The 14298-nt window shown below is 41.7% G+C and overlaps 1 protein-coding gene across 1 annotated transcript in view; it reads left to right on the top strand.

Moving 5' to 3' along the window:
- Nucleotides 1–718: 718 nt before the first annotated feature.
- Nucleotides 719–14298, top strand: part of GALNTL5 (polypeptide N-acetylgalactosaminyltransferase like 5) — a 56129-nt gene continuing 42549 nt past the window's right edge. Inside the window, exons 1-4 of the mRNA XM_006049610.4 lie at nt 719–921; nt 2367–2453; nt 4935–5235; nt 12236–12356. Of these exons, the coding sequence (XP_006049672.3) occupies nt 4974–5235; nt 12236–12356 (383 nt within the window). The 5' untranslated portion in view covers nt 719–921; nt 2367–2453; nt 4935–4973. The remainder of the gene's footprint in view (nt 922–2366; nt 2454–4934; nt 5236–12235; nt 12357–14298) is intronic.

The raw sequence follows: 14298 nt of genomic DNA on the forward strand, positions 1-14298 counted from the left end.
AGTCATGTCACTGCTGCTGTGCATTCCATTATATGGAAGGCACAGTTTATTCATTCTCCTAATGATGATGACATTTGGGTCCTTTCCAGTTGGGGGCGATTATAAATAAAAGCTTACTTTTTAATATTAATATTATGATAAAAGGACCTTTTGTTTGAGCCTGTCTAAAGGAGATTCGAAGTTATGCTTGAAGGTCATTATTGGTATCAAAATCTCAACTCACCTCTTTCCTCTCATGTACCAGCAGGTGTCTGGTCCCAGGAAAAACACTGAGTCATCCTCCTGAATTCGGGAGAGGGTCAGGTCTACCCAGACTTGTTAAGAGACAAGAAATTTCACAAGTATTTGGCTGAACTCATGTACTAATGTCTAAAGTTGAGCAATTGAGTAAGAAATAAAAAGGCAGCCAAGTAACTCTTTGGCTCATCTTTAAGTCTCTTGAGATGTTCTGAAGGCGTCTTCATTTTTTTAAAGTTTATTTCAGAAAAGCCAAAAATGAGGCTTGCCCTAGAGAAGGCTAGCATTTTGTCTTGGCCAAAGCAAGGACTTTCCTATTCCCTCAGCAGAAGAGAGAGGGTTCTGAGACTATCCAGAGAGACCCTTCCAGTTTTGGAATTCCTGGATCCTGCCCACTGATTGGAGCTCCCAGGCAGGGGCCACTGGGGCTGGTGAGCTCCTGTATGATGTCACAGGGCTTTGTGAGGCAGCCTGGGGCAGCCTGTGTTTTGAGCCCCGCCATGCAGGCAGGGTACCCGGCACAATCAAGTAATTTGCTCAGAATCCAGGCGCCACTGAGTCAGCCATTCAGGAGGAAATTCCACCTTTGAGATCATTTGTTGAGCATAGAGTCCTGCCCAAATCTGCCTATGACCCAGCTTGCAGAATACGTCGACTCCATAGCAGCCGGTGTTTGTCTCAGCGGTAGGTGGCTGAGGTCCATATGCTGAAAAGTGGGAAGATGAGGAGGGGGTGTCCTTCCACATAGAAAGAGTGAGCGCAGTGCATCGAATCTCTGAATCTTGAATAGGACGCTGGCTCTGGGGATCAAGATTAAGAAGGTCAGATTTTTCAGGCTGGGTTATGCCACCCGAGAGGCTTACTGGGCATCGTAATAACCTTAGTTCTTGAAAATCAGGGCCAGTTCGCATTGTATACCACAAAGATACACCTTTTGTACTTCTTAAGATTTATACAAAATGAATGTACTACTTATTCAAAAAGCAAAATAGAAAAAAAAAAAAAAAACTCTTCCTAGTATCAGAACCAATCAATCCTAAAGGAAATCAACCCTGAATACTCATTGGAAGGACTGATGCTGAAGCTGAAGCGCCAATACTTTGGCCACTTGATGAGAGGAGCTGACTCACTGGAAAAGGCCTTTTATTGGGGTTCAGTTGCAGTTGTTTCCAACTCTTTGTGACCCTATGGACTTATGCAGCCCAACTCTTTCCAACCCAATGGACTGCAGATCACCAGGCTTCCCTGTCCTTCACCACTTCCCAGAGCTTGCTCAAACCCATTTTCACTGAGTCAGTGATGCCATCCAGCCATCTTGTCCTCTGTCATCCCCTTCTCCTGCCTTCCATCTTTCCCTCATCAGGGAAAGGATCTTGTGCAAAGATCGCTATTAAGACTTGAGAGTCCCTTGGACTGCAAGGAGATCCAACCAGTCTGTTCTAAAGGAGATGAGCCCTGGGTGTTCTTTGTTTTTATATATATATATATATATATATATATAAAAGCTACGCTAAAGAGATAACGTCTTTGGAAGGAATGATGCTAAAGCTGAAACTCCAGTACTTTGGCCACCTCATGTGAAGAGTTGACTCATTGGAAAAGACCCTGATGCTGGGAGGGATTGGGGGCAGGAGGAGAACGGGACGACAGAGGATGAGATGGCTAGATGGCATCACCGACTTGATGGACATGAGTTTGAGTGAACTCCAGGAGTTGGTGATGGACAGGGAGGCCTGGCATGCTGCAACTCATGGGGTCGCAAAGAGTCGGACACAACTGAGCGACTGAACTGAACTGAGGAAAGCAAAGGATTACAAATACTGATTATTTGCAGAAAAAAAATTAGTTGTGACATTACGTAAAGCATGGTCATGTTTTCCTGGCTTAGAGACTTACATTTTAAAACTCAGTGACCATAAACACAGATTTAGTTTAGGGCTTTGGTTTCTTGGTGTGTGTGTGCATGTGCGCATGTGTTAGTGATTTTTAGCAGCATTCTTTTCTGTTTTACTGCATTCTTTTCATTAACTCAGGTTTGTTTTTTTTTTAATGTATTTAAAATTTTACTTGCTATACATACAAATTATCTTTGAAATATGTTTTAACAAATTAATTCTGTATTTTTCCAGCATGTAAGTTTTAGTGAAGAAAAGAATCGAACATGATTTCCTTCTGAGACAGTAGAGTTGAAAAGCCAATCACAGACCTATCTCTTGGTAGGAGACGTTTTCTGTGTTTTGTGGGAGTGTGGGGGAGGGTGCTGGGGTGGGGAGGATGGGAGATGAGGTCTGTGTTCCTCTGCTTTAAGAAAATCTAATGTAGGATAATTTATGTTAGTAAAATAAGAAGTCTGGAGGGAGAGAGATTTTTATGTGGTCACATCTAAAGAAATCTTTCCCCAAGTGTTCTTTTTATATGTGTATTTTTTCATTTTATATTGGAGTATAGGGAAGCCCTGGTGGCTCAGCAGTAAATGCCAATGCAGGAGACATGGGTTCAATCCCTGGGCTGGGAAGATCCCCTGGAGAAGGGCATGGCTACCCACTCCTGTATTCTTGCCTGGAGAATCCCATGAACAGAGGAGTTTGGTGGGCTGCCGTCCATGGGGTCACAAAGAGTCGGACATGATTGAGCAACAAAACAGCAACCAACAGTTGATTTACAATACCTTGTTGCTGCTGCTGCTAAGTTCCTTCAGTCGTGTCCGACTCTGTGCGACCCCATAGACGGCAGCCCACCAGTTAGCTTCAGGTATACAGCAATGTGATTCAGTTACGCATACACATATCTATTCTTTCCCATTTTTTTCTTAGTATGGTAGAATTCCAGAGAATATCGATTTATTGTTCAGTAATACTTTTATCATATGAATTCATGTGTATATTTTGTATATTAAATTTGGTGGCCTCCCTTCACTATTTTCTCCTTTAACTAGTTTCTAATTGCTTTTGAGTTTTGGAGAACCTCAAAACAGAAGTCTCTTAAAATGACATTTAATAGGACGATGTTCAAACAGCTTCATTCTCTTTCCAGTTCCTTTAATCCGCCCATTTTCCCTCATTAGAAGTTATCTTCTTCTCTTACACATTGGATATTTCTTCTTTTTATAATTAATTAACTTTATTTGGTTGCTCTGGGACTTTGTTGGTTGCATGCAGGCTTTCTCTAGTCGCATTGCCCAGGCTTCTCGTTGCAGTGGCTTCTCTTGTTGCAAAGCACAGGCTTTAGGCACATGGGCTTCAGTACTTGCAACATGTGGGCTCAGTAGTTGTGTCTAGTAGGTTGAGTTACTCCTTGGCATGTGGGATCTTCCAGGACCAAGGATTGAACCCATGTCCCCTGTATCCTCAGGCAGATTCTTATCCACTGTACCACCAAGGAAATCCTGATACTTCTTTCCTTAATCAAGTATTTAATTTTTAAAGGGATTATTCATTCAATCAGCAAACCTTTACTGTGCGACCAAGATCTTGATGAGGGTGTTAGGTCCTCTGTCCTGGGGGAATGCTCCTGTGTTAGTAAACTACCGAATCCAGCTTTACACACCTGCTCCTTTACCTGGCAGGCATCCTCAGGACTCCACCCAGACACAAGCCCTGACTCCACCGGTGGTGATGCCTGGGCCCTGCAGATCTCAGGAACAGACGCTCCTCCCTGGGGGTGCGTCTTGCACTTTCCCAGCCAAGCTATGATGTGACTTGGCCCTTGTTACTGATCCTGTGGCCAGGAGTGGACTTGAGACCGAGATTTAAAGTGGCTGCAGCATTCCACAGTCCCATAAGTGGGGTCCACACTGCTCCTTGCCCACCTTCTTTCCACCTTGGGATGTTGCGTGTTTTTATTAATATATTCCTAACGGCCTGATTGGGGCTTCCCTGGTAGCTCAGCTGGTGAAGAATCCACCTGCAATGCAGGAGACCCTGGTTTGATTCCTGGATTGGGAAGATCTCTTGGAGAAGGGATAGGCTACCCACTCCAGTATTCTTGGGCTTCCCTGGTGGCTCAGATGGTAAAGAATCTGCCTGCAATGCGGGAGACCTAGGTTCAATCCCTGGGTCAAGAATATCACCTGGAGAAGGGCATGGCAACCCACTCCAGTATCCTTGCCTGGAGAATCCCCATGGACAGAGGGCCTGGTGGGTGACAGTCCGTGGGGTCACACAGACTATGCGACTAAGCAACAGCAAGCAACAGTCTGACTAGTCCTATGCTATCACTCCTACATGGGCTGAGCATGAGAGGGATGAAACACCCTTCTTTCACATTTTTTCCTTTAGTTTTATCTCAGGAGTTTGGGTCGATGACTTTAAATGATATTGTATGTTTTATAAGCATGTTATACATTTTGACTTTAAAAAAATCTTGAGGGGACTTCCCTGGGGATCTGCACTCCCAATGCAGGGGGCCTGGGTTTGATCCCTGGTCAGGGAACTAGATCCCACATGCTGTTACTAAAAGCCCACACTCGACATGAAGATCCAGCATGGCACAACTACAACCCAGCATACATCTTATGAATATGGAGTTTTAAGAGGTTTTTTCCTAAGGGTACACTTTATCTTATCAAAGTATGAGATAAGCACTGGTGTCAAAATGATCCTGTTTTAAAAACACTGTAAATTGAATTTAAGCCAAGTAGCTGATCTCCAAACCATCAAAATATCTAATACAGCTTCTCATAAATCCTTCTGGTTTAGGAAATATTAAAATGGACCTTCAAAAATGCTAGGTTTACAATGAGAAATGTTATAATTCAGTGTTTACTCTGTGCCTCCTTGACATTCGGCATCTGGATAGCCGTCTTTAGTATTTATCTTCACTATAATCATGTGAAGAAGCAAGAGAAGATCCAGGAGAAAGGAAATCCGTTGATTTGGTCCCTTGGAGAAAAACTGCAAAGCAGACCTGACTCAGTGCACCTACCGAGAGCTTACAACGTGAGGGTGAAAAGGGCTAGTGAAGATGAACCCGCAGAACCCAAGTCGTTGTTGAGTTCAGGTAAGTATTCTGATTTCCTCTGTTAGCCATGGTAAGGGGAAAATATACCATAAATTCAATATTGGGAAGAGGAAGAGACTGCCCTTTTTAGAGCAATGCAATTTTAAATTACAAAGTATTTCATATATGTTTATATATATATATATATATATATATATATATATATATATACTCAAAGAGAGAAAATAACACAAACAGGCTTGTATGTATTTGCCTCATAAACATGAGAATTTTAAAGTAATTTGCTATATTTGCTTCAGATAGCTTTCTGTGTTTCTAAGAAATAAATTTTAATAGGTACAGTAAAAACTTCACCCCCATTCTTTCTCCTCCCTGGATATCTTCCTCATTTTCTTTAAGCAAAGTATAGCATGTGCTTGAAGTGTATTTGTAGCTGTTCTAGAGTGAATTGCAATGCCACTATGAATATTCACATATAAGTCTTTGTATAAAAATATTCTGTTTCTCTTAGGTAAATACCTCGGTACAGGATGGATGGTTCATATGGAAGCTGTATGCTTAACTTTTTCTAAATCCAGCTTATACATCTGGAAGTTCTCAGTTCCCATCCTGTTGAAGCCTAGCTTGAAGGACTTTGAGCATTACCTTGCTAGCATGTGAAGTAAGGGCAATTGTACAGTAGTTTGAGCATTCTTTGGCATTGCCCTTCTTTGGGATTGGAATGAAAACCGATCTTTTCCAGTCCTGTGAACACAGCTGAGTTTTCCAAATTTGCTGACAAATTGAGTGCAGCACTTTCACAGCATCATCTTTTAGGATTTGAAATAGCTCAACTGGAATTCCATCACCTCCACTAGCTTTGTTCGTAGTAATGCTTCCTAAGGCCCACTTGACTTCACACTTTAGGATGTCTGGCTCTTGGCGAGTGACCACAGGATAGTGGTTGTCCAGATCTTTAAGACCTTTTTTGTATAGTTTTTCTGTGTATTCTTGCCACCTCTTCTTAATCTCTTCTGCTTCAGTTAGGTCCTTACCATTTCTGTCCTTTATTGTGTCCATCTTTGCATGAAGTGTTACCTTGGTATCTCAAATTTTCTAGAAGAGATCTCTAGTCTTTCCCATTCTATTCTCTATTTCTTTGCATTGTTCACTTAAGAAGACTTTCTTATCTCTCCTTGCTATTCTCTGGAACTCTGCATTCGGTTGGGTATATCTTTCCCTGTCTCCCTTGCCTTTCACTTCTCTTCTTTTCTCAGCTAAATTTGTAAAGCCTCCTCAGACAACTGCTTCGGCTTCTTGCATTTCTTTGGAATGGTTTTGGTCAATACCTCCTGTACAATGTTACAAACCTCAGTCCACAGTTCTTCAGGCACTCTACCATATCTAATCCCTGGAATCTATTTGTCACTTCCACTATAATTACAAGGGATTTGATTTAGATCATACTGAATGGCCTAGTGGTTTTCCCTACTTTCTTCAACTTAAGCCTGAACTTTGCAATAAGGAGCTCATGATCTAAGCCACAGTCAGCTCCAGGTCTTGTCATGATCTGAACCCCTGCCATTCATTGGATCATAGAGAAAGCAAAGGAATTCCAGAGAAACTTATGCTTCATTGACTACACTAAAGACTTTGACTGTATGGATCACAAGAATCAGTGGAAAATTCTTAAAGGGATGGAATATCAGACTACCTTACCTGTCTCCTGAGAAACATGTATGCAAGTCAAGAAACAATGGTTAGGACTGGACATGGAACAATGGACTGGTTCAAAATTGTGAAAGGAGTATGTCAAGGCTGTACATTGTCACCCTACTTATTTAATTTATATGCAAAGTACATCATGAGAAATGCTGGTCTGGATGACTCATAGCTGGAATCAAGATTGCCAGGAGAAATATCAACAACCTCAGATATGCAGATGATACCACTCCAATGGCAGAAAGCAAAGAGGGACTAAAGGGCCTCTTGATGAGGGTCAAAGAGGAGAGTGAAAAACCTGGCTTAAAACTCAACAGTCAAAAACCTAAGATCATGGCATCTGGTCCCATCACTTCACGGCAAAGAGAAGGGGAAAAAGTAGAAGCAGTGACAGATTTTGTTTTCTTGAACTCCAAAATCAGTGCAGACGGTTGACTACAGCCAACCGAAATTAAAAGACACTTGCTCCTTGGAAGAAAAACTATGACAAACCTGGACAGTGTATTAAAAAGCAGAGACATCACTTTGCCAACAAAGGTTTATATAGTCAAAGCTATGCTTTTTCCAGTAGTCATGTACAGATGTCAGAGTTGGATTATAAAGAAGGCTGGGTGCCAAAGAATTGATGCTTTCAAATTGTGGTGCTGGAGAAGACTCTTGAGAGTCCCTTGGACTGCAAGGAGATCAAACCAGTCAATCCTAAAAGAAATCAGTCCTGAATAGTCATTGGAAGGACTGATGCTGAAGGTAGCGCTCCAATACTTTGGCTACCTGATGTAAAGAACTGACTCATTGGAAAAGATCTTGATGCTGGGAAAGATTGAAGGCAGGAGGAGAAGGGGATGGCAGAGGATGAGATGGTTGGATGGCATCATTGACTCAATGGACATGAGTTTGAGCAAGCTCTGGGAGGTAGTGAAGGACAGGGAAGCCTGGCTGCTGCGGTCTGTGGGGTTGCAAAGAGTTGTACATGACTTAGAAACTGAACCACAACAAAATGCTCAACTTTAAAGAAAATGACAAACTATGTTCCAAAGTAAGGGTGCCAATATCTATTCCCTTCAGCAATGGAGGAGAATCCATCTTCTCCAGATTGGTCAACACCTGACATGGTCAGATATTTAGAGTTTAGCCATTATGATGGGTGAGAAATGGTAGGTATCAGTGTAGCCTTAATGTGCATTTTCCTATAACTAAGGCTTTTTGAGCACCTTTTCATGTGGTTAATGACCACACATCTTCTTTTATAGGGTGTTTCTCCAAGTCTTCTATCCATCTTTTTATTTATTTATGGCTGTGCTGGGTCTTTGTTGCTGCATGGGCTTTTCTCTAGTTGAGGCGAGTGGGGGACACTCTAGTGGTGTGTGGGCTTCTTTTATTTCAGAGCACGGGCTCTAGGAGCTAGGACTTCAGTAGTTTCGGCACTTGGGCTTAGTTGCTCGGAGGCATGTGGTATCTTCCCTGATCAGGGATCAAACCCGTGTCTCCTGCATTGGTAGGCGGATTCTTTACCACTGAACCACCAGGGAAGCCCCTGTCCATTTTTAAATTGGGATGTTAGTCTTCTGATTTCTAAGACTTTAAAGATTGGGATTTCTAAGACTTAAAAAATGTATTCTAGTTTCAAATCCTTTAATACGTGAGTTGCAAATATTTTGCACAAGTCTGTGCCTTCTCTTTTCTTTCTTTTTAAAATTGAGATGTAATTGGTATTTAACATTGAGCTTGTTTTAAGTGTACAACAGTGATTTTATATATGTATACATTACACGAGCTTCCCCAGGGGGTTAGCAGTAACGAATCCGCCTGCAATGCAAGAGAGGTGGGTTCTATCCCTGAGTTGGGAAGATCCCCTGGAGGAGAGCATGAAACCTACTCCGGTATTCTTACCTGGAGAATCCCATGGACAGAGAAGCCTGGTGGGCTACATACAGTCCATAGGATCGCAAAGATTAGACAGGACTGAAGGGACTGAGCAGGTACATATGCATGCATGTATTGCAAATCAGTTCAGTTCAGTTCAGTCGCTCAGTTGTGTCCAACTCTTTGCGACCCCATGAACTGCAGCACGCTAGGCCTCCCTGTCCATCACCAGCTCCCGGAGTCCACCCAAACCCATGTGCATTGAGTCGATGATGCCATCCAACCATCTCATCCTCTGTCGTCCCCTTCTCCTCCTGCCCTCAATCTTTCCCAGCATCAGGGTCTTTTCCAGTGAGTCAGCTCTTCATATCAGGTGGCCAAAGTATTGGAGTTTCAGCTTCAACATTAGTCCTTCCAATGAACACCCAGGACTGATCTCCCTTAGGATGGACTGGTTGGATCTCCTTGCAGTCCAAGGGACTCTCAAGAGTCTTCTCCAACACCACAGTTCAAAAGCATCAATTCTCTGGCACTCAGCTTTCTTCACAGTCCAACTGTCATACCCATACATGACCACAGGAAAAACCATAGCCTTGACTAGATGGACTTTTGTTGGCAAAGTAATGTCTCTGCTTTTTAATATGCTATCTAGGTTGGTCATAACTTAGTTATCACAATAAATTTCATTAACATCCATCATCACACATAGTTAAATATTTTTTGTGTGATGATAACTTTTAAGGTCTACTCTCTTAGCAACTTTCAAGTGTACGATACAGTATATAATACAGTATGTTAACTGTAGTCACCATGCTGTACATTTTTGTTCTCTTTCGAAGTGTTTTATTCAAGAAGCATTATAAAATAGAAGGTGTCTTTTATTCAATAAGCCAGGTGGCACAGTGGGAAAGAATTCGTCTGCCAAAACAGGAGAGACAAAAGATGCAGGTTCAATCCCTGGGTCAGGAAGATCCCCTGGAGTAGGAAATGGCAACGCACTCCAGGCTTCTTGCCTCAAAAATTACAAGGACAGAGGAGCCTGGTGGGCCACAGGCCATGGGGTCACAAAGAGTCAGACATCTCTGAACACACTATGTATTCCAGAAGCAAAATTTACTACTCCCTAGTGAGGAGGAGAGCCTGATTTCAATTCTTTTAGGTTTCTTTGAGGTTTGTTTTATGATCCAGGATGTGGTCTATCTTGGTGAATGCTCCATGGATACTTGAAAAAAAAAATTATATTCTGATATTGTTAGGTGAAGTGCTTCATATATATAATCTCAATTAGATCCGGTTGGTTGATTGTATTGTTCAGTTCTTCTATATCCTTGCTGCGTTTCTGGCTAGTAGTTCCGACAGTTGTTAAGAGTGGGTGTTGAAGACCCCGATTATAATTGTGGGTTGGTCTGTTTCTACTTTCAACTCTATTGGGCCTTGTTTCATGTATTTTGCAGCTGGTTTTTGGCATGCTTCTATTTAGGCTCATTATGTATTATTCCCTGGAGAAGGAAATGGCAACCCACTCCAGTATTCTTGCCTGGAAATTCCACGGACAGAAGAGCCTGGCGGGCTGCAGTCCATGGGGTTGAAGAGAGTTGGATACTATTGAGCAACTGAGCACGCATATGTATTGTTGGGAGCCACAGGGGGCGCTGTGGTTCTCCCGTTGGTGCTGGTTGGACTAGAGGGGCTGTTGCCAAAAGTTTTCTGTGGTTCTGTTTGTCCGCTTTCCTGGCCCCGTGGCTAGGTGCAACAGGCTTATCTGGGAGCTCGTTTTGTCTACGCCTATTAGTGGTTCCACTTGCAGGTTTTGACAGCGCCCTGTCTAAGAAGGGGACGACAGAGGATGAGATGGTTGGATGGCATCACTGGCCCAATGGACATGAGTTTGAGTAAACTCCAGGAGATGGTGATGGACAGGGAGGTCTGGCGTGCTGCAGTCCATGGGTCGCAAAGAGTCAGACATGACTGAGCGACTGAACTGAACTGAACTGAAGTCTGGGACTTACGGGAGGCAACAAAGAAATCAGGAGCCCACTGTGTCCTTCCCGCCATCCTGAGACCCCTAGCCAATCTGCCCCCTTACCTCCATGTTTCAGAGAACCCCCACGCTTATCTGCTGTGTCATGCCAAGGATTTTTTTAGGTGTAAGAAAGAGGACCTAAAAGAAATGGGGTTACTGCTTTTTGATGGGAACCCGCTTTATAAGCAACATAGAATTTATATCAGTTTTGGAAAACATTCCTCAGGCAATGGAAAAGACAGTTCATTCTCCCATAAACAGAGCACAATATAAATCTACTAAGGAAACTTAACTAATTGCATTATTCAAGTTTCTGACTTTTTCTCTGATTCACAGTTGTTCTTAAAAAATTCCATTTCTGTTTATTTGTGGCAGTATATATTGATATATTTAAATTTTTTTCTTTAAGTATTTTGTTGCAGCATTATTTGATGTCTACAAGCTGATGACTATTAAATCTTTATTGTAACTTATTGTAAGTATAAAATGACTTTCTGGGTTGTCCTTCCAGTGAATTCTATACTTTAAAAAATATTTTGACTCCTGTATTCTTTGACCATTCTTCCACTTTTAACCATTTTAGTTCATCTTACTTATCTTTTATGGTTACATTTTGGTTTTTATTACCATCTAAGAGTTTTTATCTTTTGTTTGTTTGTTTGTTTTTTGAGTTTTTATCTTTTAATGGGAAATTCCCCTGGAGAAGGAAATGGCGACCCACTCCAGTACTCTTGCCTAGAAAATTCCATGGATGGAGAAGCTACAGTCCATGGGGTCGCAAAAAGTCAGACATGACTGAGCGACTTCACTTTCTTTCACTTTATGCCAACTTTATTTATTGTTACGACTAATGCTTTCCTGGTGACTCAGTTGGTAAAGTCTACGTGCAATGGGGGAGACCCAGGCTCAATCCCTGTGTTGGGAAGATCCCCTGGAGAAGGCAGTGGCATCCCACTCCAGTATTCTTGCCTGGAGAATTCCATGGACAGAGCAGCCTGGTGGGCTGCAGTCCGTGGGCTCACAAAGAGTCAGACTCGACTGAGGGACTAACACTGCCACTCACTGATGTGTTGGCTGTCCTCCGTCATCTTGTTGTATCCTCTTAGAGTTTTGGAAGAGGGACTTAAACTCTCGCCTTCCCTAAAGCCCTCAGTCAATATAGCTTTGCAGGACAGTTTTGAATCATGATGTGACCAAGGAGGCTGAGCACATACTTCTCTGGAGAGACTGAATGACTGAGTGTAACTCATTGTTCAGGTTTTGCTAAGGGCTCTGCTCTGCTGTGTGTGAATCCTTTGATTTTAACCTTGTCATCCGGGCATAGTTTAGGTTCCACAAAAACTACTCTGACATGTTATAAAAGGAGTGAATTCAGGATATCTTTGTTATTGTCCTTTATCAATGTGTCGGTGGTAAACCTATACTTATGTGACTTAACACCTTTTCTTTCAGGTGAGAATTTTAACTATTCAATCCCAGAACTTATTCATGGATATTCAACATATGGATTTAATTCCATTATCAGTAAAAACTTGGGCCACTACAGAAACGTGCCAGATACCAGGAATGTCATGTATGTTCCCTCTGATATTTTTTTTTACATATTACATATTCGTTTCAGATATATGACATAATGATTTGATATTTGTACATATTGCAAAATGACCATCACAGTAAGTCTAAGTAACACTGATCAGCATACACAGGGGCTTCCCCAGTGGCTCAGTGGTAAAGAATCCACCTGCAATGCAGGAGACACTGGTTTGATCCCTGGGTCAGGAAGATCCCCTGGAGAAAGGCACGACAACCCACTCCAGTACTTTTGCCTGGAAAATTCCATGGACAGAGGAGCCTGGTGGGCTACAGTCCATAGAGTCGAAAAGAGCCAGACCGGACTGAAGGGACTGAGCCCAGCACAGGAGCACCATACATAGACACAATTTTTTTTTTTTCCTTGTGATGAGAACTTTTAAGATCCTCTTTTCTAGTAACTTTCAAATACGGGATACAGTGTTTTCAGCTACAGTTGCCATATTGTACCTTACATCCCCATGACATTTATTGTACAACGGAATTTTGTGCTTTTCTTATCTCCTTCACCTACCTCTGGCAACCACCAGTCTGTTCTTTGTATCTATGAACTTGTTTTTTGGGGGGGAGAGGTACTGCTTTTTGTTCCTTTGTTTTAGATTCTACGTGTATGTGAGATCTTGTGGGATTTGTCTTTCTCTGACTTGTTTCACTTAGCAAAATGCCCTCAAGATCCATTCGTGTTGTTGCAAATGGCAAGATTTCCACCTTTTTAATGGATGAATTTCATAGATAGAGATAGATCATATTTTCTTTATCCATTCACCACTCATACACACTTAGGTTGATTCCATGTCTTGGCTCTTGTAAATAATGCTGCAATGAACAAGGTGGGTGCATATATCTTTTTGAGTTAGTGCTTTTGTTTTCTTCAGATAAATACCCAAAAGAGAAATTTCTGGCTCATATGGCAGTTCTATTTTTAATTTTTTGAGGAACTTCCAATACTGGTTTTCTATAGTAGTTGCACCAATTTACATTCCCACCAATGGCACGCAAGGGTTCCCTTTTCTCCACGTCCCCCCAACACTCGTTACTTCTTGGCTGTTTGATAAGAGCCTTTCATGCAGGTGTGAACTGGTATGTCATTGTGGTTTTGATTTACGTTTTCCTGATGATTTGTGATGTTGAGCATCTTTTCATGTGCCTGTTGCCCATCTATATGTCTTATTTGGGAAAAAAAAAATGTCTCTTCCGATCCTCTGCCCATTTTTAAATCCGATTGGTTTGTTTTTTCACTATTGTGTGACTTCTTCACATATGTTAGATATTAACACCTTATCAGATACATGATTTGCAAGTATTTCCTCCTGTTCAGTAGGTTGCCTTTTTGTTTTCTTGAAGGTTTCCTTTGCTGTGCAGAAGCTTTTTGGTTTGATATAGTCCCACTTGTTTATTTTTGCTTTTGTTACCTTTGCTTTTGGTGTCAGATCCAGAAAAATTCAAGACTGATGTCAAAGAGCTTACTGCCTATCTTTTCTTCTAGGAGATTAACAGTTTTAGGTCTTATATTCATTTAATTCATTTCTAATTAACTTGAGGATATGGTATAAGATAGAGATCCAATATCCTTCTTTGCATGTGGCTTTTCAGTTTTTCCAATTATTGAAGAGACTTTTTCCCACATTTTATATTCTTGGCTCATTTGAGCTCATTGTAATGTAAATTAATCAACCATATGTGTGGGTTTATTTCCGGACTTTCCACTCTGTTCCACTGATCTGTGTGTTTGTTTTTTATGCCAGCACCATACTGTTTTGATTACTATAGCAATCTATCAAGTTTCCAATTCCTCCACCTTTTTGCCAACTCTTGGTGTGAACAGTCTTTTTAATTTTGGCCATTCAAATGAGTGTGTAGTGGGATCCCAGTCAGTTAGTTCAGTCGCTCAGTCATGTCCAACTCTTTGTGACCCCATGAATCGC

This window comes from Bubalus bubalis, chromosome 8 (genome assembly GCF_019923935.1).
Source record: "Bubalus bubalis isolate 160015118507 breed Murrah chromosome 8, NDDB_SH_1, whole genome shotgun sequence".
In the NCBI taxonomy this organism is placed as follows: domain Eukaryota; kingdom Metazoa; phylum Chordata; class Mammalia; order Artiodactyla; family Bovidae; genus Bubalus; species Bubalus bubalis.